We start from the raw sequence: 25,527 nt of genomic DNA on the forward strand, positions 1-25,527 counted from the left end.
TTATTTTATGTCATAATGTTCTGCAAAAACACTTTTCTTGCCATTACTCAGCTTCATGAGTCAGGAACAGAAGGGGAGACATTTGGTCAGATACTGAATTGTTGACACTAAACTTTGATGTCCACCCAAAAATCTGTGCTGATTTCATAGATTTTCTGTCCTGCTGGGGGGAAAGTGTGTGTGAAGTGTCCATGTTTTCACAGATGTAGATGGAAATTGTTAAATGCAACTTGACTGGTGCATGGAGGCATACAGTTTTATATTAACAACATAGACTGTAAAAATAATGGCTGTAGCTACCATGGCATTAATTCAGTTCAATTCAATTTCATTTATAAAGCCCATTATCACAAATCAAAATTTGCCTCAGAGGGCTTTACAGCATATGGCATCCGTTGGTCCGTGGACCCTCACAGTGACTAAGGTAAAACTCCCCCCAAAAAAAACATTTATTGGGGGGAAAAATGATGATGAATGTTAATGTTCTAATTAGACAATATTCTGAATTTTTGACCGTATTGCAAGCACAGATAAAAAGTGTCTAAACAGCATTCAGGCTATTGTAACCTACACTTTACCTATGCATTCTGGGGATTGAATTGGCAGGTTTTTAAGGCTGTGTAAATAAGTGACTATTCTGGGATTACCAGACTGATGTTTAATGTCTTCGTATAAGTTATATAGGTGATGAGAACACCGGTATCCAGCACCTAAGGGAAAACTCATCGACAATAAATAATTCAAATGCCACAATGAAGGAGCGCCTTACTATTTCAAAGTCCATCTGATAATCTGAAATCTGATCTGAGACTCCTTTTTTGCAGATCACTACACTCAGGTGCTGCACTGTGAACACGAGTGTGTTCGTGACCTCGCCACCCGGCCAGGCCGCCTCTCCCCCATGGAGAACTACCTGCCTCTGCACTACGACTACCTTCAGTTTGCCTACTTCCAAGGTAAATTGTTCAACTTCTTCAGACCTTTCAGTGGAATTACAGATTTAATTCATAACCACTTTTTTTTTAATAGACTGTCTTTTCTACACTGCACAGCATAGGGAACAAAAATGTTACCTAACAGGACGTCCATCTGATTCTGTTTGCTGTAATTATGAACAAAAATTATGAATAATACCTGTAAGTCACATGCATGTACATATAAGAACTTGTGGTGACCACACATAACTGCAAGCAGGTCGAGTCAATCAGCAGTCGGCCGCACCCTGTTTAGAGTTTCACATTGTTTCACAAGTTTTAATGACATTATGTGGTGTATGTCTGTCTGGGCAACTTTTTTGTGTGCATATCCAGTCTGATGTCAGGCTCTCAGGTGTTTGTTTCTTTGTGTGTCTGTGAGTGTGTGTGTGTGTTTTGTGTGTGAGTAGATTGGCCAAGACTTCTGTTGTTGTTGAAGTAGTGAAAAACTCCTCTAGACAAGGGTGTTGGCACAACAACAAAGCGTAGTTGGGAAAGACAGTGTGCTGAGTGGTTGTGAGATCACCAGATTATACTTAATGACCCATAAGCATGTGGCTCTAATAAAGCAAAGTGGATCATTGGGTCTGTGCAAACACACCGAGAGCAGGCTTTGAGTTTCAGCAGCCGTTGATGGGTGTGTGCAGCGTGAGTCTGTGTTTTTGTCTGTTTGTAAATCGAAACTTGAAAAGCTTTTGTTACCTGAGTTTAGAAAAAGTCTCTCAGTGAGTTGTTCTACTGGTGGAAAGGTGGAAAGGGCTAACAGCCCGTGTGAATTGACTGTCTTTCTTTAATCCACTTTTGTTTTTAAAGTTACATTTAAAGTTATATTTACCTTTTTCCCACTATCAAACCCCTTTTACAATATTAATAAGATTGCAAGCATTTTTCAGCAATACCCATTCACTACTGTATTTGTATTCTTCCTCTCTGTATAGAACGATTGATTTCATATTTACCGGGAATCCTCCTTTTCCAGGAGAGATTTAAATTGTATGATTTACACATTTACAGTCATTTTTATTTATTTGAATGCAGCCCAATTTTTACTTCTTTTTTTTAAGTGCTGGCATTGTTTCTGTTAAAGTTGGAAGTCTGTGGCAGTTAGTTGCCACAAGTCAGTAATCTGAGTGCTAAAACACCCAGCAGCACTGCCACCTGCTGTGTTTTACACTCTTTAGAGGTGGACGTTTGCCATCACTCAGCAGCCTCAGATTGTGCTTTAGCTGCTTAAGTTTCCTAAATAAATTCTCAATGACGTTTTTCTGTTTGACTGAGCTCAATTCTCCAGACTCTTATTGACCAGGGAACCCTCAGCTGACAGCAGCAGAAACGCTGCCTTCGCTTCAGCCAAGACAGGAAGTCTTTGGTTAACCCTCCACCTTTACAAGCCAGTAAAGAATGTGTTTGTGTGTGCACTTAGCAGCAGCAGTGCAGAGCAGAAGGTGTGTGTGTGGTCACAGATGAGTTTGCGTGTGTTTTTGGATCTGTGATTGAAAGATGTGAAAGTGTGTTCAAAGCAAGAAAACAGTACAAGGCGGTCCTGCTGTATGTTTGCCTCGCTTCCTCGCTGTCGCAAGTGATAAAATCATCAGAATCACCCGTGTGTGTGTGTGTGTGTGTGTGTGTGTGTGTGTGTGTGTGTGTGTGTGTGTGTGTGTGTGTGTGTGTGTGTGTATGTGTGTGTGTGCGCACTTGTGCTTGTGTGCACTTTTTCCACTATGTCAACCAGAGTGCAGCTTTTGCTCCAATGTAGTAATGGTTTGAGAATGTCGGCCGTTACAGATACATTTCCACATTTCACATGCACACGCTGGTCAAGCAATCCATCCAGTAGATAGCTCAGCAACTATAAATAAACAGCTCCATAGTGTTGCTACTGTATAGGTCAAAAACTCCACAGGTTAACTTTAATTGTGTTCATATGTAAACCACAAAGAAAATGACTTTAACTTCTCTGTTTCTCTCTGCAGTGCACAGGCTGGAAGAGGCGCTGCAGTGCGCTCTGACCTACCTGTTATTCCATGAGGGAGAGGAGTTCATGACGGAAAACGTGGATTACTACAGAGAGGTGCTGGGACATGATGGCAAGCCAAGAGAGGTCAGGAACTACTGTTATCGTGGGTTGGGGAGGGATAGATGGTTTGGAGGCAAAGAGATAGAAGGGTAACTGAACTTGATTAACTGAGGAGAGCAGTCTTATCATGAGGTTGTTTTGAAGGATGAATGGATCATTGTGTGAAAGAAAGAATAAATGGATCAACAGCAATGACTGGCTGAAACTTAGACTGAGACTGGCTAAAATGTATTTATATAGTTCATCAATTTAAGATGGCCAGCAAACGAACCCCATGAGCCATGAGTTCACCACAGCAACGAGGCAAATTCTTATCTAGACACAATTAAGTTCTTAAAAAAAACTGGTTTAAAAAAATGCCATGGAGACATGCAAACTTATTCTTCCTGCTAGACTGAAAGGCGCACTTAAGGAATGGTAGAAGACCTCAAAGGCAAATTTCAAACTCACTCGGAAATTATTAGAAGGAATTTGAAAAGAACAAATGTAAGTGAGACATATTAAAAGTTGGTTTGAAATGAAAGATTTCCAGATTAAAACAATTAGACTAAACTTTAAATATTTAACTTTTCTGCAGACGTGATATGGAAAGCTGCTTCAGATTTTAGGGACCACAACTACAAGATCTAAGTGTAGCTGGTGGGAAAGTTAGAACTTTAAACATCATTAAGGATGGTGTAGTCTCCAGTAAGTTCAATAACATTCTTCTGGATCGTATGGAAAGAGATTGAGAGGAAAAGCGTGGATTTGAGGGGAAAGGAGGAGACAGGAGGCAGCAGGCCGTTTGCTGTATTTCTTGGATGAACTTGCTACTCGCTGCTTGGCAGCTCTCGCCTCTCAAAGTTTGCTTTTTGCTTGTATATGTTCTTCATCCAGCTGGAAGTACTAATCTAATTCTGCTACGTCAATGTGTTTACGACAACATATTTCTCCCTCTGGGCGTACTCTTTATTATTTCCTTGCCCCCTGGTGTTTATAAAACTCTGAATGATTAAAGGCTGAATGTCTGCTCACAAGAGGAAAATCGAATTTGTTAAGTCTGGCTACCCATCAGCTACTTCAGCATCAAGAATTTGTTCTTCCTAAAACTCTGATCGGCTGCTTTGAAAAGTCAAGCAGCGCCTTGTTTAAGTCTCAGTGACACAACCCCTTTTTCCTAGAAAGCCTGGTACTCATTATAGTGAGCAAGGCTCCCAGCAGGACTGTGTGAATGTGTGAGTGTGTGTGGCTGACATTGTGTATGTGTGTGTGTGAGATAAAGAGAGGCCGACGTGTTGCAGCTCATGCTTATGTTTTTCTACTCATAGCTTACATTTTTCTAGCCCTCAACTCTTTCCAGTCCTGTCAGTTTTCAGCACAGTCGTTGGCCCACAGATCGCCTCTCCTCTCTGTGTCCTCTCTCCCTCCGGCCGCAGGGAGCTCATTTACAGAGCCATAGATCTCGGTGCCAGGCCCGACCTGCCTCGCTGCCAAAGAGTCCTGCCTTTTAGGAACGGTGGAGGAGGAGGAAAAGTCATGTCAGAGTGCCCACTGAAGTTTTTGGAACAATTTTGGGGCTGTTTGTATTAAGGGTGCTGGAAGCGAGGGCTTCTCTTTTTTTTAAAAAACCACTGCAAGAAAAATGCTACTGGATGCTCAAATTTCATAATACTCATTATGATGGCCTCACTCCCCCAATGCTCTGTTAGAGCATATTTACACTCAAATTAACTGTACTATTCCTGTCACATGCACTATAAACAACTAGAATTAGAAAACAAAGTACAAAAATGCTAAAGATACAATACGTATGACAAATTGTGCCCTCCAACCCACTGTTACATTGGTTCTCAACCTTTTTCATGTCAAGGACCCCAGAATTCATACACTTTAGGTCACTGACCCCCATTTAATAAGATTTCATTTCAGAAACCTCCGTCTTAAAAGATTGTGGTTGTTAGATATAATTAAGACCAGAATTCTTTAGAGGTCAATGGCAGTTGAAGAGATAACTCGGAGGATGTCCCTCTCATCACTCTTGTTAACACTGGCCTCACTTCTATGGAGAATTAGACAAAGAGAATAAACTATTCTCTATTTTTCTTGAGCCTCAGGCCCCTGGTTGAGAATAGACAGCTCTACATGCCACAGAAGCATTTTTTAATTAGTGCCACTACAAATGCGGTTAGGTTTAGAAAAGAATTATGTTTTTGGTTAAAATAAGTATGTTACATGACCTAACTTGCATTTGTATGTAATGACATGTTGTTATGTAACATACTTACATACATCATAACTTGACAACAGGATATTAGGTAAGTACATAAATTAAAATAACTCAACATTGACTTTTGGGTTCTTCTTGGCTACTGCTTGGTTATTTCTTCCTTTGCTCCAAGGCTAGCCGAAAGAGGCAGTCACGCTCTTGGACCCATGGGTGCTTCGGTTATGACCATAGACTGTATGTCTGTGGTTAAGGCACATGCACAGTGTAACTCTAGCTGTGATATTGGAGGGTTACAGCAGATGGTGCTAGAAAAAGAAGGGAAAATGTCCCCTCAGATGTTGTTTGGGTGAGCTATTTTTAGCCTTCGTGGGTGCGCTCAGCCCAATAAAACTTTCAGGTAAACTAACATTAATGTTGGCCAACATTCAATAGAGCATTGCATACAGAAAGCATTTGTTTATTGTCTTTTATTAGAGACTTATTTGTTCTATGATAGTGCGCCAGCGACTGAGCCTTTCGGCAACTGCAGATCAAGTTTCACTGTGCATGTGTTGTACCCCAATATTGTGACGTAATTTGAAACCATGACTTCTTCTCTTATAACCCTCATTGCTTTACTCCCATCGCAATAACTGAGGCCTCTAGAGGTCACTGCATAAATGTAAAAATAGGTTATAATCCCGGTAAACTGCTTGTACAATTGACTCTGGCATTATTTTGCGTGAGGACACTCTCTAAATGTTCCACTGTAAAATGTCCCGCTTAGTATTTAAGAAAACTTAATCAGAAATTTCAATTTAATGTGTCTATGTAGGAATGAATACATACGAGCATTTTTTCTTAAATATAACCATATTCCAGCAATGGCCTGTCAATCCTGTAAAATCCTGAAGATGCAAACACACTTTCTGTCATTCTCTTTCTGTCACAGTCAAAACAGCACCAGTTGTTACTGTGCGGCTCAAGGCTTATGTCATTTTTGCTTCCAGTCAAGTTTTTATTCCAGGCAGGAAAAAGTAGTAAAACAGTCCCTCTGAGAGGACACAAAGAAAGAGAGAGGCCATCGCACTCCATTAGTCCTGGCACTGAGGCGAGGAGAGCTTCGGGAAAGATAAACTCATCCTGGTATTTCGAGAGTAAAGCAAAAGATCAAGGACAAAAATACACTGTAAGAGTTTGGAAAAGTTGAGGTGCTTAGCTTTAATTCATAAGAGATGAATATTAAAACTTTTGTCTCTACTTTGAGGATGCAAACAATGTAATGATTTAAAAGATGATTCTCTCAGCTAAAACATCGGCACAACTGTGCAACATTTACTTTAAAAACACTGGGCTTCTGTTGTTACTTTCCTCGTACCAACATCTGTCACGGACAGAAGCATGTGTTAACATTTACCTTAATGACTCAGGAAACTGATCACCATAAACCTATGTTTTGTGTGTTTGCAGGAAGCTGCACGGTACATGAGGAGGCACAAACAGGAACTCGAGCTCCTTTTGATCGGCAGCAAAACCATGGATGCAGAATTTACAGAAGGGGTGAGTTAACACAATACAACATTATCCCAAATCCTGTTCATTACTTATGTATAACTACAAACTCAAAACAGATTATGAGTATTAATTTACTGGCCCTTTAATTCTCAGTTTTACTCAGAAATGAAAAGAGATTGTGTAATTCAACAGGCAGTTATCTGTAAGCCAGTCCACATTTGTGTGATGCAGAGCAGATCTCCTGCTGGGTGTGTAAACACATTTATGTGCCCCTGCTGCCTGCTGCTGGCTGACTCAGAGCAGGGGAACAGGTGTCTGGCACAGCTGCCATCCTCTGCTGTCCTCTCAGCCAACAACGACACCTACTGGTCATTTAGACGCGTGTCATATTTCATATTTCTATCCACACAGCATTTATAAAATTACATGTGGTATTAATTAGACTGTGTCCAGATGGAATCAGGCCGACGGTAGACTGCAGACAGACAGCACATTCTGGATATCACAGGAAAAACAAACAGTGAAACAAAACATGCATGACAATATGTTGTGATGGCAATGCTGTATTGTTTGCAAAGAATGGAATAGAATAACTTTTATTTTTTTGTGTGTTTGTTATTTTTCTAGTAATGTCCAGTAATGGTTATAATTCACTGTGTTTCCTCCTTGTGTAAAGAAGCTACTCAACATCTGGTTGTAAACTCTGTTGTGAAGGATGGCAAAAAGTTAACATATTTTAACTTTCAACAACAGTGCCATCTACAATTAATGTTGCTGTCATTCTCTGCTGGCCTCACCCAATTTTACTGCCCTGCTGTCATTCACTAAAATGATATTGAGTTTGCTGTCTGCCGTCTTCCTGATGCCTGAACGCAGCATCAGCACATAAAGCATCATTTAAATCAGTGCAACTGGTCTGGTGTTCACTTTATGTGTTTATTAACTTTCTGGCACCAGAGATTTTAAAAGTAAAAAATGTGCAGGTTACAGATTTTCCCTTCTATGTGTTGTAGAATTACTGGAGCAGCACAGGTGGAAGAGAGGACTCAAACAGGTAAAGAGATCGCTGCATCTGTAAAACTAGCAAAGAGTACACCACCATTAGGTTTTGATTGTGTGTGTTTCTGCCATCCCGAATTGGCCAATAAAATCAGGGTTTGCAGGTCTAATCAGCAACCAGAATCAGAAATACTTTATTGATCCCTGAGGGGAAATTCTGGTTTGTTACAGTCGCTCAGATGCCAAGCATAGAGAATTATAGAAAGTTAGTTATAATAATTTTGATCCCTAATGACAGATTGGAAACGTTATTGCGTGTTCTTCCAGGATCCCCTCGGGTACAGATGGCTGGATGGAGTATGTTCCCATCTCAGAGAAGAAGAACGTCTCTGTCGCTGCTCCACAGCAACTCAAAGAAGGTAAACCTCCCTGCAACCAGAGATGAGGCGATACAGGAGTTAAAGAGAAAATCAGTGGTGTTCAGCTAAATCTTCTCTGACCAGCATTGCTGAGATAACATGTTGCACTCCTTAATACTGTTCTTTGATCTGTGTAGGTGGCCCTTTGGTGTATGACAGCGTGCAGCTGGTGCAGAACTCGGCAGCCTTGAACGGGACCCAGCGAGTGCTGCTGGATCATGTTATATCTGAGGAGGAGTGTGCAGACCTCAGGCACCTGGCACATGTGAAGACATTACACAACATTTATAAAATGCAGATTTGAAAATGTTAACTTTAAAACTTAATTCTGGGTGTTAACTCCAATGAAAATGCACATGTGTGGTGCAAGTTTGGGTAGAAATGTTTTATTGGTTTTTTTATCACACCAAAGTAGAAAGCACATTTTGCTGGAGGGAACGCCAAATGTTGGAAACCATGTGGATTTCAGGAAGCCAATCATTGGCGTGTCCAGTGATCACTCCTTTCTGGGCAGAATTTTACAAAGCAGTAAAAAACATACTTAATACTGATCTGCCATTGCAGTTTCTCACACTTTTTTACGACTTGCTGATTTTCAGGCAAAGCGTCCTGATAAATATATTTTAAGTATTTTGATATCTGCTTGCAAAGAGCCCTCACAAGGCACAGGCTACTTCCTGAACCCCTCACAGGACAAGTGAATAGATACAATACATTATATTTATGTTATAAAAAAACATTCTCTTCACCTTAAGAAAAATGTGTTCATTGGGCTCTGGACCAAGTGGATGAAATATGTAAGACCCTTACAGACAGATTTTGTGGAGGTGTTGGATAAATTACCCTATTATGTTGTGTTATTCTGAATGTTTTCTCAAGCTTCCTTTTGACATATTTGAATGAGCTTTCAAACCCATATTTTATCTCTCCTAAATTATACAACATTTTCCCAAAATTTTGGAAAATCTGAACAGCAGGGGAAATTAATCTGTGTCCGTCTTGATGTATGTTCTGTAACATCAACTGCTGTCCACAAAAAGAAAAAATAAACTTGATTAAGACTTTTTGTCCTCTCTTTTCTTCCAGGCGGTCACCATGGCAGGAGACGGTTACCGAGGGAGGATGTCTCCGCACACTCCCAATGAGAAGTTTGAAGGAGCCACTGTACTCAAAACCCTGCAGGTACACTAATTACTAAACATAAACAAAGGATTGCATCCTTCATCTACAAGATTAATCGTGAAGGACACGCAAAATATTAAAAGAGGACAAATGAATTAATGTCAAACTTTAAACTTGGGGATTGCTGTCATCACGTCAGCAGCTTTATCTAAAACTACGTCCAAAAAATGTGTCACATCTTGATTTGTTGACTCTACATGTTACAGTCTTCCTTTTGGTGTTTCCTCCCTGCAGTATGGCTATGAGGGCAGAGTGCCGATGAGGAGCGCTCGCCTATTCTACGAAATCAGTGAGCGAGCAAGACGGGTTATGGAGTCTTACTTCCTGCTGAACTCCACCCTGCACTTCTCCTACACACACTTGGTGTGCCGGACAGCCATCACAGGTCGCTCACACACAGAAACATTTCTCACTTGACTCTGAAACACATACAGTTTGTCTTGAAATGGTGCTCTTAAGAACAAGATTAAGTTGTAGTACTGTGATAATAACAGTCAAGGCAGTCATGAAGAAAAGAAAACACCGTAACGGTAGATTTAAAGGCCCAATCATATGCTTGTTTTCAGGTTCATACTTGTATTTGGGGTTTCTACAAGAATATGTTTACGTGCTTTAGTTTTCAAAAAACACTTAATATTTCTCACACTGTCTGAATAAACCTATATTCACACTCTGTATGAAATACTCTGTTTTAGTGCCTATCCCTTTAAGCCAACCCTCCCGATAAAGCTCAGTCTAATCTGATCGGTCAGCATAAAGAACCTCAAGAAGAAGACCCAAGAAGAAAAACCTGGAAAAGCACAAAAGATGAGTGATTTATTGATATTTATTTATTTATACTTTTTGTTTGTTGGTTGTTCATTCAAAGGCCAGCAAGATCACAGGAATGACCTAAGCCATCCCATCCATGCTGACAACTGTCTGCTGGACCCCGAGGCCAACGAGTGCTGGAAAGAACCTCCAGCGTATACATACAGAGACTACAGGTGTGTAGTCCTTCCTGTGTCATAAACTCACTTCTCTGTATTACACAGTGAAATACAAATAATTGTCACTATAATCTCTTTTAATTCAATGTTTAGTCTTTACTGATTTTTTCTTTCTTTTTTTCTTTTAATTTTCAGTGCACTGTTATATCTAAATGGAGATTTTGAAGGGGGGGAGTTCATATTCACAGAAATGGATGCCAAAACAGTCACGGTAAGATGTGAGATTCGCTTCAAAGTTATTTCATTGCACAGGAAAGCAGTGATCATGCTCATGTCATGGGTTTGATACCGACAAGGGACAGCCATACTTTATATAAATGCTGGTTATTTGTTACTTGATGATGAGTTACTTATTGAAATTTGAGGCAACTGGAATTAGTACAAAGGTTTATTGTAAACTCTAAGTTATTGATCTCACTGTTGAGAAACCGAAAAATATAACTTTATTTCAGCCTGAATTCTTTCTAAATCTGCAGCATGTTAGTCTGCTTTTGAAGGCTGGAGAAAGACACTTGGATTCTCCCAACATTTAGCCAGTCTCTTTGTTTGGACCCCCTCCTCTGGCCGAAATAACCACACAAACTCTTCTAGAGGAGGTCTTATAAGAGTTTTAAAAGTATATATGAGAAGGGAGAAATCATTTCATAGTAATCTCATCCGACTCACTATGGCCACAAACACTGTAGTTGAAAAACTAAACATGTTGGCTGTAATGCTTACTTGGGATTAAACTCTGGCAGCCTCCATCAGGACAAATACCTGCTTTAACCCTTTGAAACCTAGATCGATATCACTTTTCTTGTATGTAAATCTTCAAAATCTGATCAAATTGGTTTGCTTTCTTTTTGGGAAAAGGGCAATGAGCAACTTGGCAAGAACTGTTCCACACATTACAAGAAATTTGTAGCTTTTGAAAACTTTTTTTAAGATAGAAGAAATAGAGAAAGATGTCCAAAAACATATTTATAATTACCAGAATTATATATTTATTTTATTTATTTATTTATTTTTTTACAAAATTATTATCTTTAAAGCACTTTTTTCAGGTCATTTTCTTTTCTTTTTTTGTCTTTTATTTTCTTCCAAATTTTAGATATATTTTGTACTTTTTTGAAACAACTCATTTTGTTAAATTGGTTGTTTCTTCTTAAGTTGCTCATAGCCCTTTCTCCATGTTTTTGAAAGAAATCAAGCCAATTTTCCCAGGTTTCAAAGCGTTAATAACCAGGCTGAAAAAAATAAAGTTGTGAAGTGTTGGTCTTACTAACAGATAATGGTGATTTTTTTTCCTCATCTCTGTTCCTGCTCCTTCTCCATCCTCTTCAGGCGTCAGTGAAGCCCAGGTGTGGCAGGATGGTGGGTTTCTCATCAGGAGGGGAGAATCCACACGGGGTGAAGGCTGTCACCAGCGGGCAGAGATGTGCCGTCGCTCTGTGGTTCACCCTGGACCCGCTCTTCAGAGAACTGGTAAACGAATGTTTCAGTTATACAACAGTAACCACCATAGGGGTAATAATCAATTTAGTTTTACTTTCTCCACTTAAAGTATATTTCAATACATTTTAAATGACTATTATACTAGATATAGTAGAATATAGAATAAATATATTTATAATGAAAGTAAAATGTATTAAAACAAATTAAGTACAGTTTATTTGACTAATGTATTTTAAGTGCTCCTTAATTGTGATTAAAAAATATTTTCAGTATAAACAAAGTTGAATTAAAGTATATTTTTAAAACATGAAGAATTAGTAATACAATATGTGCATAAATATATTTAAGTGCATCTTATTGGTGTCTAAAAATAGTTCAGTCAAGTACACTAAGATGTTTTTCAGTATGTTTTTAGTAGCACTATAACATATATTAAGTATATCAATTACATTGATAGTGCACTCCAAAATAGCACACTTTTCCTGTATTAATCACGTGCTCATGAAATTCACTAATTGTTTTCAAGTTAAGTATACTCTAGTAATCCAGATGCCAAAGACAAAACCAACTCAGTTTAGGAGGCAAGACAGACCAACACAGGAAATCTTGTAGATTTTCTATGAGAAATCCCCTCTGATGAATTATTTGACAATCCCTGTGCTTTAGTTAACTTGAACATAAGTTTTTCTCTAACATGAATATGCACTTTTTTTTTCTTTTTGTGTCCTAGGAGAGACTGCAGGCAGATGAGGTGATCCAAGCCCTGGACACACAGGCTGTGTGGGGTCAAGGCCTCAACATCAACCCTAAAGATGAACTGTAGGAGCAGCTTCACCCAACCCCGTCCCCTTCTATTAAAGGTCCAGTGTGTAGGATTTAGGGTGATATATTGGCAGATATACAATATAATATAAAAAGTATATTTTCTTTAGTTTATAATCACCTGACAGTGAGAATTGTCGTGTTTTTGTTACGTTAGAAAGAGCAGTATTCATTGTTTTTACCAGTTTAAATCACTAGGTCCGTTTGTTTTGGAGAGGAAGAGACCCCTGCAGACAGTTTGGCTCCTGGTTAAAACCTCCTAAATGCCTGGATCTTAGGTTATCAGAGAATAAAGGTGAGCACACATCCACAACATGCCAAACAGTTTGGGAAAAACACTGATTTTTAGCATGAAATTGCTTCATCCAATGGCTTTAGTGGTTTTAATACATTTGGCCTATTTGGTTTGGAGAGAAAGACACCTCTGCTGATAATTTTGTCCCCTGGTAAAAACCTCTTGAACAATGAACGCTAAAGGAATTTTAACCAGGAGAAATTTCAGCTGGCTGTAATCTGTAGTCATCACTAAATGCCACTAAATACCCCTAAATCTTACACACTGTTCCTTTAAATCCTCCTATATTTTAAACTATTTATTGAATCGACCTTTGGATCAGAACTTTTCTATTTTTGTACTGTTTGAAGTGCAAGATTAATAATATTGTCATTTTTGTGTTGTCAATTGTATTTTTTCCATGTTTCCTTACACACGAGTACTTGAGTTTATCTTTTGTTCTTTGTCTTTCCCTCCAGTGACAGATTCTAGTAGAGAGACACAATCCAATTCACTTTGTTTTGTTGTACCTGGTAAAGTAGACTGTTTTACGTAAAATTGATCTGTAATCTCACTGAACTGTGAAGAAGCCAAAGAGAAGAACGGCAGTTGACTTTTTTTTTTTTTCCTGTTCTGGACAACATATTTAATGGGTCTTATTCAAACACTATGTGCAGATATTTTAACAGATACCTATTTCCTATCCTGAAATATACCTATTTCAGTGGTCATTTGTTAAAAATAATTTACAAATGGTACTGTTATATATGCTTTTACTAACATTATGTCAGTCAGTAATGTTTTTTTTTCTCAGTGCCAGTAATAACTGTTTTCCATGTAGACAGTGCACTGTTTTTCTAATTTCGGTACCTGATTTTCACATTACAAAGAGTTTAAGAAAGAGATATGTTCTAATATGCTGAATATTTAATGATCATGCACTCTGTCACTCCGTGTGTCAAGTCTGAAACTGAGAATGTCCTCTGTCTCCTACTTTGTCCACTTTTCCTGTTGTTGTTGGTTTGATGAATCACTCCCTTTTCTCTGGGCACACAGAGCAGAATATATTGGTTTACATGTCCACTGACATAGGGACATGGTGTTTATGTTTTACTTTTATTTATGTGTTTTATAATAATAGACAGCTGCTTTCGTAACTGTCGGCATTAAATATGAGGAACTTTTTTCATAAAAGACTTCATTCATTCCTGTTTCAAGGAATAAATAATGTGTAACTATCTTTTATGTCTTTATATCTGTGTTGTTGATTCAGATGATAGGCAGAGTCGTGCACTGTAAATCCAATGGAAAGCAACAAACAAAGAGCTTTTTTTTTTTTAATTCCTACATAGGTTTAAACTGCTAACCAGAAACTTAATCCTGTCGTTTTGTGAGGTTGGCCACTTTTGTTTCACTGATATTTAATTCTGAAATGCTGTAGCACACACACAAAAAAAAAAATGTATGTGGACATGCCTATAAATTAAAAATATAAAATTCAACATCTGTATTTAATGGTGTATTTTTGTTTATTTTTTTCAAACCTTGAAATTAAACAATTTCCATTCTTTTGTATCAAATTAGAATACATTACCAAAGAAACTCATAAATTACTTGGGGTCAGGGAAAATATTGACACAGCATAGTATCACGATATTTTTGTGTGGCAATATTGTTACACCAGTGCTAAGTATTGATTTTTTAAATTCTAAATTATTAATGCAAATACAAATTCAACTTTTTTTTAGCCTACTTCAATAATAAAATTGGTTGCCTTTTCAGTCCACTAAATACATTTTGCTGTAATAAAAATGACTGACATGAGATAAATAGCCTAAAAACTTAACATATCTGTTAACTAATAAGACTGACAAAGTTTTCCCTTGGGGACAGAATTTGTTGTTGAAAAAAAAGTAATAAATTGCAACATGTCGCAATACATTTTATTCCAATACTCAGCATATTGCAACATGTGTACAATCATTATAACAATGTATCGTGACTTAAGTATCATGATATTATTTTATCATGGGACCTCTGATGATTCCCACCCCTATAAATTATTTGTGCTTTTGTTTGTTTCACGTCTCTGAAACAAGCAGGCATGGTACCATTTTACAAATTTTCATTCCTTTACAGTTTCATCTGTTCAAGTAACTTGTCGTAAACTTGATGGTATCCTTGTAATCTAACACTTGACAAAAGGCATACAGTCGGCTAAGAAATGGTTCAGCTTCATTTAAAGTAAAGTGCGTTTGCCACTACACAAATAAAGTAGAAAATCAGTCACTCATTATATTTTATCACACTAAGTAGAGGTCACTGCGGTAAACATATTCTATTTTTTTTTCTTTTCAAATGTGCTTCAACACAGCAAAGAAATAGAAATGATAAAACAACTGAACACAGAACAAACTAGGGTGAAGTCAGGTAATGAGGTTTTACATGTTGGGCTCTTGAAATATTAGCAGCCAGTCACCAAACACGCTCTTAAGTCATTGCTTCAAATGTGCTTGACATGAAACAATCATTTCTATTGATTTAAAAAAAAAATAGTGTGGGCGAAGCAAAAAGTTAAAAAATGACTTGTCCAAGAACTTGCCAGAAAACTTATGTGCCATGTTGGTTTTCTCAGTAGCCTATTGTAGCTAAAAGAATAAGGGTAAAACAACAAAAATGATTGTATGGTGTTGCTTTTAATCAACTGTCTGACTTATGATCAAAATACTTTCACAAAACTCTTTACTTTTTATGATAAAGGGTTTGGAGTGACTATTTGATGCATTCGGGTAAAATGGGACATTTTTCTGAAGTAAAACCAGCATGTCTTTAGTCTACCATGTGCCATAAAATTAAGACTTATGCTTTTGTAGCCACCTAGTCACATTTCACTTGAAATAGGCTATATTAAATATGATGGATGCTGTGATCCCATGTGAACCACAACACTTATTATTTAATGAAAAGTGACTGAACTGATAAATGGCTTAACCATTTAAAAACAGATTTTGATAGTCCCATTTTACCTGAACATGTCACTAGAGTGAGTTTTGGACTCTTGATATGTCTGAAGGGCCAACGTTTTTAAATTATTTTAGTTAACAACATATTTTCTTCATAGAAATATGGTAGAAAACCATAACAAGTTATAAAAGTAACACTTAAGGTAGTGGTTTTCTTGGTAATCTACCAAAAAATTGTCCTACCTGACTTCACACTATGTCCTATATTCCACATTAAGTCTTGTGTTGTCCGCGCTGTGCGTTTTGATGTGAGGTGATGTAATGTGAATCCTGCAGACATGTTGGATGTGTTTGGTTCAGAAGCGGTAGGCCAGCTGTTCAGTAAATCTGAATGGTTTGGTTTCATTGACAGTACAGAGCAAATCCCTCATGCGTCGCGCGCGGCGCTCCTCCAGCACCAACCTGCGGGAGCGCTCTCGAGCCGCCTGCTGTTCCGCGCGCTTTTCCATCCGTTTCCGCTTTAGCCACCTGAGGAAGAGAGTACCAGGATTGCAAGCAACGTGAGCACACCGAGTGAGTTTTCAAACATCCCTGTCGCCACATCACGATTAACGTAAGCAAACTACGTGTGGATGCAACATCAAAACAGCCAAACTTTGTAAAGTTGAAAATGCGAAGGCGAGCTCACAGTTTGAAGGCACGTTCACACTCCTCGCGGCTGCGGAGGAGGTAACCACTGTCTTCCTCGAGCTTCTTGAGCTCCACGAGCTGTTTCTCTCTCTGCTGCTGCTCGTGCTTCCTCTGGAGCCACTGTTTGAAGGACTCCTCCGGATCACTGCAGTCTTTCTGCTCGAGGAAGCAGAGATTCATCCATCAGTGAAGAGGTAAGCTAGCTATGGCAAGCATTTAGTATTGCAGCGTTTTAAATTGCCCTGACCAGTGCTGTGATTTGCTTTTCCTTGTTGACTGTTTGACTGTTCCCCTACCAGATGCCTAAAAAGCTTAATGGAGTGCAAAATGCAGAAGCTTTCATGCATTAAGTCAGAGGTGCCAAACCCCGCCAAAAGGTCTTATCCGGCCCACTGCATGACTTTGCTCACTTAATAATAATTCACTTGTGATGTGCTAAAAGGTGCCAGTTTTTAGCCTGCTTTCTGTGAAATGCTGCTTTAGAGGCTTTTCCACCCTTACCAAAATACAGCTCTCTGAAAAAAAAGAGAATACTTATTGTGGTCAAATTTATAATAAACATTCTGCAAAATATCGTCAATTAGCAGCTTCAGTACAAAAGAGTCTGGTTCAGACTTAGAAGCTTCCTCAATAGTTTCTACTTAAGTTTGCTGTGGTGCCGCCAGCGTTATTACACAGAAGTGGAAATGTATGGAAAAATGCTCATGTATTGACAGTGACTGACTGTATGTGGAAAACCTACTGTTGGGATTGCACTTATTTTTCTAAAGACATTTCAGGTTTTTTATGGTGTGTTTTGTGAATGGATGAGGTTTTCGGAATATACTTCTTTTTGGAGGTGTTGTTAATTGGTTATTCTTCAGTGGTTTTACTGGTCCAACCCACTTGAGATCAAAAATTGGCTGTATGTAGCCTGCGGACTAAAATGAGTTTGACATCCCGGCATAAAGTTGTTAACATGAAACTGTTGTAGATATAGATAGATGAGATAAATTATAGTTAAATTAGAATTTCTTAAAGGTATCATAAAAGTTGTAGTTCTAAATAATAATAATAATAATAATAACCTAAATAATACAGTCATTTATAGTTAATGAACCATTAAATTCTTAAGCAGGGCTTGGCTTTTGTGGATTAAAGAGGGTTAGTGTGAGCAAAATGATGTGTTTATTGGAAAATAAGTGGTTTACAAGGGTTGAGTTCTGCCTTAAAAACTGTCCTCTGTTCTTCTTCAGCACAGTAGTCAGGGAAAAAGTAGAGTGCAGCAATTTAGGACTTACACAGACAACAAAAGAGTTAAGACTAGAATCTGGGTTTTTTAATGCCATATCTATATATTTTTTGCAATGAGGAAACTCCAACATGGATTAAAACTTTAGCACACTCTTTGCACTCTCTGTATAGTAGTGTTGTCATGATATGGAAATTTGTAACTTCCTACAATACTTTGAAAAATATCATTATTCAGTACCATTTTTAATCGGGGTCGACAGATTATCGGCGTATTTGGCGTTTTACTGATTATCTATATTGGTGTTTTATTTTAATGATTGCCAGTAAAAGTAATTAATTAAAAAGTGTAAAGAAAATGTCAGCATGGGACAGGGAGCTATTTTTATTTATTCCTTTTTCATTTAAATGTTCACTTTATAAATGAAAAGTTGCTGGGAACTTGTATGATGTTGAAAGTTTCAGTCTTGATTAAACATTTGCCAAATGCATTTTAAAAAAAGTTTTATGTTGGAGTTTGTGATATTCCAAATTCTAAATATTGACAGAAAGATTTTCATCTCTTGTCATATTGGTTCCAAATATTGGTTAATGTAGCAAAACATGACAATGACAACTTTTCATTTCTTGTCTAGGAAAAGAGAACAGCAGAACGACTGTAGTAAACTTTAACAGTAAGAGGGAGCCAGACCACAGCTAGTCGACTACAGGTCTATCAGTACTGTGGAAAATGAGTACTGAAACCATTTCAGCCGTTCAGAATCGATATTGATACATTGGCATTTCTGACAACACTATTGTACAAAGTTTGCATGACTTTTCAAGGACCTGCAACATTTTTTCTTTCAATTCAACAATTTTTCAATCTTTTTTTTCCCCCACTTACTGAACATATCAGATTCAGATTCTACTGAAACATAAATTTACCTAGCAGGCAGAAACAGAAGGCGAGGAGAAAATGAGGAAACACACATGATGGTAAACAAAACGTTGTCACCCATCGAAGCTCGTAAGAGCTACGTTATGTCGTTCTGTTACATTACGTGGAAGGTTAACACTGGGCTAACACACAACAAAATTCCATGACTTTTCCAAAACGTTCAATGGCTTTTACTAATTCTGTGACTTTTCAAGGCCTGGAAAATGTGATTATGAAATTCCCTGACTTTTCCAGGTTTTCCATGACGATGGACCCCATCATGTAAATACTGGGCATTTTAAAAATCCAGACTCCAGTCTTATCTCTTCTGTTGTCTGCGTACTAATTCTCCACTGCTGCACTTTACTTATTCGAAAATAAGTACTAATTCCTAACTAATAATTGTCAGATACTGTTAAAATTATATTAAAAACAGTGTTAAAGTCTGATCAAAACATAAATGAAACCCTATCACTGCAGTACATCTGTGCTTTGTTGGGTTGGTGCGGGCCCTCGTGGTCGTACCTTAGTGTTCATCCTCTCCATCTCCTGGGCTCGATGGATCCTTCTCTCCTCCTGAATCTGCTCTCTTTTTCTCAGCAGCCAGGCCTTAAACGCCAGCTCGTTCTCCTGCCGCTTCTGCTCCTCTTCCTCCTGTTTCCTCTGCTCCTCCTGACATTGTAATCCAAGAGTGATTAAAACAGTGATTTAAGAAATTACAAAGAGGGATGTCCTTAATACATTTTTTTTTTTGCTCCCGATCCGAGTCATTTAATGTCGAGAATCTGCCGATCTGATACTTGTATTTACCTGCATAATACAGCTGCACATTTCAAGTACTTAAAGTTATGAAAAGTTATTAAAATCAATCCAGTGTATATGCTTGCCAGTTTAATAACTACAGTGCAGTGCTAGAAAAATGCCTGCATCCAAACAAAAGACTTTTTTGTTAATTTGACAAAATAATAAACAAACTAAAAATATTTTCATATGGCTTTCATCACAATTCCACTTAGTGCAGCATTTGTTTTAGTAAAAATAAAATGTGTCTTTAGAAATAGCTCTTAAATCTACTTAGTGTAGTACTGTAACAAAAGTGCAGAACACCATAAATTAGTAATATAATCACAATTCCACTTCAAAGTAGCGTTGTAGCTGAGCTGGACCATTTCCAAAGTAGCAGCATTACAATAAAAATCTGAATATCTGCTGCAAATCGCGCTCTCTGTTTACACCCCCTGTGTGACGGCGGATGTAAACAAATGATTAAGCGAGATGCATGCTAGAAATAACTGATCCTAATCGATTGAAAAATGCATTGATAAGGCCTGATATCGATCTTTCCTAACCGATCAGGACATCCCTAATAAACAGCAGACCTCAGAGTAGAAATGTTATTCAGTCATTTCAGTACCTCTCTGGCCAGCCTCTCCTTCCTCTCCTGGATCCTCTGCAGCAGCTCTTTCTGCTGGGGGGAGAGGGTGTAGGTGGCTTGGCAGGGTGTCCCGGTGGCCGACTGCACCCGCCGCTTGCTGCCTCTCCTCTGGCTGCCTCTCTGGCTGTGGCTGGCTGAGCTGGGCCTGCTCCGGGGCTGAGCTGGAGGTCTGGGGGCACGGAGGTGATCGGTGCCTTGCTGGAAGGGGGAAGAACCGGCTCGAGTACGAGGAGACGAGGAGGACCTGTGAGTCTTACCAGAACTCACAGTCTGCTCTTTGTAACGTGGGGAGGAGGAGTCACTGTTTGCTATAGGAGGGAGAAGTCCCTGACTCTCCACCTCATTCAGGCTGACCAGGTCAAACTTACCATCCTTTTCTACAAGAACTCTGCCCTCCTTTACACCCCCCTCACTGCTCTCCTCAGCCCTGCCACATCCTCTAAATCCTACGCTTTCCTCTCGAGGGGAAAGCTTTAGCTCCGAGAGCTTCCCTGACACTTCTCTCTCTGCCTCTGAATCCTTTGATTTATCTTTGCAGCCGCCTTCCACCTCACCGCTGTTTCCATTTTTCTCAAACTGCAGCGGAGGCACCACCAGGTCCACCAGCTTCTCTTTAAAATGCAGCCGCCTGCGTCTCGTCATATCCGGAGCCTCCTGGTCCTGCAGCTCCCGATTCGCCTGCTGGATCTTCTCCAGAATGTACTTCTTCTCCTCATCTGTCTGGTCATCCACCCCAGGAGGAGGTGGGACTAGAGGTGGTGACTTATTTGGGCTGTCTCTGTCTGAATCATACTCCAATGGCTCCATAGGCGAGGGCCACCTCTCTTCATCCTCTTCCACCTCTCCTGCTTTCTTGCCTCGCTTCTCCTCCTTGTGGCTTGTCGGCTTTCTTTTCTTTCCTTTCTGTTTCTCATCCTCCTCCAGTTCTTTGTCTATTTCTGCTTCTATGTCCTCATAGTCTGGACCCTGTGGGGCAGAAAAGGCAAACACGCTGCATTTATTAATTAGCTTTGAAGGTAAATGAATAAGCAACATTGATAGTTGGCAGGTAATAGGTGCACTGGTGTGATAACAGACATGTGTAAGTGTGTTCATCAATATTGCATCCAGCAGTGGCGCACAGTGGAAGTATGTCAATAGAGCGGGTTTCGCATGCAAACAGGGAGTTGTGCCAGGTTGGGTAACTCAACACGACTCACAGGGGCACTGTGACAGAGCAGGGTCAGGGGCTGATGCACTAAGTAGAGCAGCACTCCAAGCTTAGTTTCGCAGGATAAAAATAAAATTAAAAATTAAAAAGTAGAAAGGGGATATGCAATTCGCCTGTTCAATAATCTTATACACAGCGTTCCCACAGATCCTTAAAAAGTTTCAAAAGCCATTAAATCTACTGATCTAAATAGATGGCCTTAACTGGCATTATAATGTCATAAATGAGTCTTTCAGGAGTCTTAAAAATGCTCAGACATGGGAAGTAGGCTTGTTTTTGTTGTTGACTGTTTTTCTCTGACATTGCATTGCAAAAGCTCAAAATGGGTAACTTTATTTTTTTAAGAATGTATAATAATAATTAACTAAATGTCACTCACATTCACATCACCAAAAAAGTCATGTTTCATCTTACAATATTTATTTGTAATTGATGTCAGATCATGCTTTCTTCCCTTTAATTGGCTACCGTCAAAGTGGTCTTTGACTAAATTTTAGTCCAAGTGGATTAATAAAGTCTTAAAAAGTCTTAAATCCCACTTGCCCTAAGTAGTAGGAGCGCTGCATATAAATGACTTACCTGGTCCTCGCTGCGGCTTTCCTCACTTATCAGCCAGTCCAGATCCTTCTCAAAGTCGTCCTCATATTCCTCCTGAGCCTTTGTGTAAACCACCTCACTCATAATCTTCACTGGAGGAAGATCAGACACAGATTTCAGTCAACATTCACGCCACAGTATCAGCAGAGCCTGAGGAAAGTGATATCAGTCCATCCCGAACACAGTATCACATCGTCTACCACCACATAACCTACAAATTTGTTTTGGAAATTCATGGTCACTGCATGATTTTTTTTTTTTTAGGCCTGTGCAGTCTTTATATAATATATTTTTAAAATATATCACTGGTGTTTGACTTTTTTTTTGCAACCAGATGGAGACGCTAACCTACATGTTCTTCAACCAAAAAAAAAATAAAGAACCGTTTTGATTGAAGTCCTTTGAAGGTCATTGTATCTGATAATAACAATATTACTAATAATAAGTGTGTTGAACCTTGATATATTCTGAGACAGTTATGCTACCATTAAAAAAATATATATACTTTTGCAACTCTATTATGGATATAACCATATAAAAGCAGTTTTTTAATAGTTGCACAGTTTGAAATTTAAAGCACAATTTTTTTAAAAACTTGACAGTTGCGTGAATAATAAATATACAATGACGTGACAGTCACATTAAAGTAGATATTAAAACAATTCAATACAAATAACAAATTATGAATGTGTTGTCAGTGGAATCATAATGCCGACATCTCAGGTGACATTTTTGCCACAATATTGCCACTTCATGACAATAAGGTAGATGATAGCCAGAGAAGGTTTGGCACTGCTGGACATCAGAGGTGTAATATATAATACTTCGTGTCATTATGGAAGTATTTTTCTTAAGTTTTTATATTTCTATCAACTTTTACTTTTACTCTATGACATTAACTAAATAAAATACATACTTTTGATCCACTATATTTCCCCTAGGTATCTCAGTTATTTACAACAAAATTGGGAAAGAAGGGAAGAAGGAAGGAGGTGACAGACAAATCAGGGAATGGGAGGGGAGGAAAAACTGGATTTTGCTCTTTGAATCATTTAAATCGTAAAAAAAGACCTAGTTTCTCTTAAAGTTTAATGTATGCTCTTTTTTTAGGTGGTGTATTTTACAAAGAAATCAGCTTCATTATTCTCTGACTTCTGACTGTTTGCATTTGCTTGTACTTTTGTTTTCAATACTTAAGTATATTTAATACCATAAAATTACTTTTGATATTTAAGTAAAATAAATATCAGATAATTTAAGACTTTTACTTAAGTAATACTCTAATAGCTGGCTTTAACTTCTACCAGTCATTTTCTCTTTAAAAAAAAAAAACCCAAAAACTTAAAAATAAATAAATAAAATCAAATAATTAATTGTACTTTTACTCAAGTATAGCTTTCAGGTACTTCATCCACCACTGCTAGTAATCCTATGATCTGCATGACTAAGGATGTAAACAGACAATACATAGTCTCACCTACAGTAAAGTAGGCCATACAGTACAGATTAGGGTGCCCCATTGGGTTCCATGTATTCAGATTATCACACAGTATTAATCACAAGCAAAATATTGCACATTTACTTGGGGTTTTGTATCCCTTGGCTTGGATAATTGTGACACTAATTCTCACATATTTGAGACGTACTTGTATTGGGGATTTGTTGTCACCCACTGGACACAGACCAGTACTGCAGGGTGATCAGTAAACTATTTTTCTTTTTTGTTACAAACATCCTCTGCTCTGCTGACATGTTGGTTATGTTTAATAGTAACTATGACTCTATTATGACTCAGAGGCAGTGTCACTGGCTACAATGCGGAGTGTGCGTCTATATTAGATTAAAGTCCTGTATGTTTTTATAGCTTTGCGGGCTGTGTAAATAAACAAGACTGAGACAGAATTTAGAGACTGTCTTGAAGGGCACAGTTCGCTCCCAAATAAATCATACTATTTTTTGTTTTTTGTCTATTGGGAATTAATAGCGATGAAAATAGTGTCCATAATGGTTGTTGATGAACTCACCAGCAGCAGGTTCTTGCGTAGTATTCCTGTTGAGTTAAACGCGGTGAAAGAGCTCATCCAGGCGGGTTATTTTGTGACTATCACGCCATCTATCTGGCCCACATTAGTGGCCGACAGTCTGCGGAGCGACACCTGTGCACATAATCTGCTTCTAGTCCCTCTGCTTCCCTAAAAGGTTTAATAGACCCGTCGCCATAGAGACCTACAACACGCTTTACTACTTGCGCATGCGCACGCACAACTCGCTGACAAGTCATAAAATCTCCATGTACACACTGTAAACAAGAGAAAACAGACAAATTGTTCCCGGAACCCATCACAAAAAGATCTTAAATAGGCTAACCGTGTAGAGAATTTTAAAAGGTAAATTAAATAAATAGCACTGTCACCTATGAGTAGCAACAGTATCATATGAGGTTAAGAATTAGTAAAAATTATGAGAATCACAGTGTTTTCTGGTGGTGGAAGAAGTATTCAGATCCTTTACTTAAGTACAAATATGAAATGCAAACTGTAAAAAATACTATGTAAATGTTAAAATCCTGCATTGAAATTTTTACTTAAGTAAAAGTAAGTAAGTATATTCAGGAACAAGTACTAAATGTAGCCTGTTAAGAGTAAAAGTACCTAAAAGAATGGCCTTCTCCACCTATCAGAATGACCAACTCCCCATTTAACTACTTTTATAAAGGTGTTCTAGTCAAATAGATATTTTTACCTGACAGAATGACCTACTCCCTATTTAACCATATTGATACAAGTTGTGGTCTATTCTTATAGATATTTGTGCCTGACAGAATAATATACTCATCTATCAAAATGACCTACCCCCCAATTAACTACATTTATACAGGTTGTGGTCTATTCTAATAGATATTTATATTTATTATTATTTATATATTTATTGACAGAATGACCCACTCCACCTATCAGAATGACCTACTCCACATTTAACTACATTGATACAAGTTGTGGTCTGTTTTATTTAACTACATTTATACATGTTGTGATCTATTCTAAATGATATTTGTACCTGACAGAATGGCCTACTCTATCTATTAGAATGACCTACTCCCCATCTAACTACATTTATACAGGAAGTAGTTCATTCAGATAGTTATTTGTAGCTGACAGAATAACTTACTGCACCTGTCAGAATGGGATCTAGCAGGGATCTATTGTTGCTCTGAAAAATATTACAGTTTTAGGCCTATTGCTTAAATGAGCATATGAGGTGAAAAAAGACAAGAATGCCTTATTTTTTGGTCGGACATTAAACTAACTTTCCTGCGCTTTTTTAATGACTTGGCAATATAGCAACCTGTTAGCTGAAGTAAAGAAAAAAACAACACATTTAAGTTATGATGTGATTGTAATATGATGTCACTTTACATTATGAAATGTGAATGTAGTTCTGTTTTGTTTGCTTTTTATTTTGTGTTTTTTTCACTCGTCTTAACTGTACACAAAATACGGAACATATGACGACCCATCAACGCAACATTGGTTTTTAGGCGCACTGCATTCTGGGTACTGAAGTTCAGCGAGAGCTTTTCACTAGGTGAAGAGCTCAAAGGAAAACGACA

At 38.2% G+C, this 25,527-nt stretch overlaps 2 protein-coding genes across 3 annotated transcripts in view; one reads left to right on the forward strand and one right to left on the reverse strand.

Moving 5' to 3' along the window:
* p3h2 (prolyl 3-hydroxylase 2) overlaps positions 1-14,375 on the forward strand; it is a 75,219-nt gene extending 60,844 nt beyond the window's left edge. Inside the window, exons 4-15 of the mRNA XM_042516497.2 lie at positions 825-956; positions 2,948-3,075; positions 6,707-6,796; positions 7,765-7,805; positions 8,078-8,169; positions 8,307-8,434; positions 9,256-9,351; positions 9,586-9,736; positions 10,220-10,337; positions 10,476-10,551; positions 11,667-11,807; positions 12,508-14,375. Of these exons, the coding sequence (XP_042372431.1) occupies positions 825-956; positions 2,948-3,075; positions 6,707-6,796; positions 7,765-7,805; positions 8,078-8,169; positions 8,307-8,434; positions 9,256-9,351; positions 9,586-9,736; positions 10,220-10,337; positions 10,476-10,551; positions 11,667-11,807; positions 12,508-12,600 (1,286 nt within the window). The 3' untranslated portion in view covers positions 12,601-14,375. The remainder of the gene's footprint in view (positions 1-824; positions 957-2,947; positions 3,076-6,706; positions 6,797-7,764; positions 7,806-8,077; positions 8,170-8,306; positions 8,435-9,255; positions 9,352-9,585; positions 9,737-10,219; positions 10,338-10,475; positions 10,552-11,666; positions 11,808-12,507) is intronic.
* Positions 14,376-15,413: 1,038 nt separating this feature from the next.
* On the reverse strand, positions 15,414-24,139 carry ccdc181 (coiled-coil domain containing 181). Of its 2 annotated transcripts, none has more exons than XM_088077729.1 (6): positions 23,942-24,139; positions 21,900-22,004; positions 20,090-21,076; positions 19,201-19,347; positions 16,525-16,682; positions 15,414-16,364 (listed from the first exon to the last, which is right to left on the reverse strand). In XM_088077729.1, exons 1-6 carry the CDS (start codon positions 23,996-23,998, stop codon positions 16,193-16,195), a joined length of 1,626 nt encoding a protein of 541 aa, XP_087933855.1. In that variant the 5' UTR covers positions 23,999-24,139; the 3' UTR covers positions 15,414-16,192. The 2 variants fall into 2 exon arrangements, with proteins under 2 accessions (XP_087933855.1, XP_042372483.1); XM_042516549.2 differs by having other exon boundaries at positions 21,900-22,009; positions 23,942-24,099.
* Positions 24,140-25,527: the final 1,388 nt, after the last annotated feature.

The sequence above is a fragment of the Plectropomus leopardus genome, chromosome 5 (genome assembly GCF_026936395.1).
Source record: "Plectropomus leopardus strain MGB_pleo_1.0 chromosome 5, ASM2693639v1, whole genome shotgun sequence".
Classification (NCBI taxonomy): Eukaryota; Metazoa; Chordata; class Actinopteri; order Perciformes; family Serranidae; genus Plectropomus; species Plectropomus leopardus.

Coding starts and splice junctions, on each gene's coding strand:
- ccdc181 (XM_088077729.1), bottom strand. CDS start 23,998: ATGAGCTCTTTCACCGCGTTTAACTCAACAGGAATACTACGCAAGAAC. Junction 21,077..21,899: donor AAAGCCGCAGCGAGGACCAG/GTAAGTCATTTA, acceptor TCTGCCCCACAG/GGTCCAGACTATGAGGACAT. Junction 16,365..16,524: donor TGTGAACGTGCCTTCAAACT/GTGAGCTCGCCT, acceptor TCTCTTCCTCAG/GTGGCTAAAGCGGAAACGGA.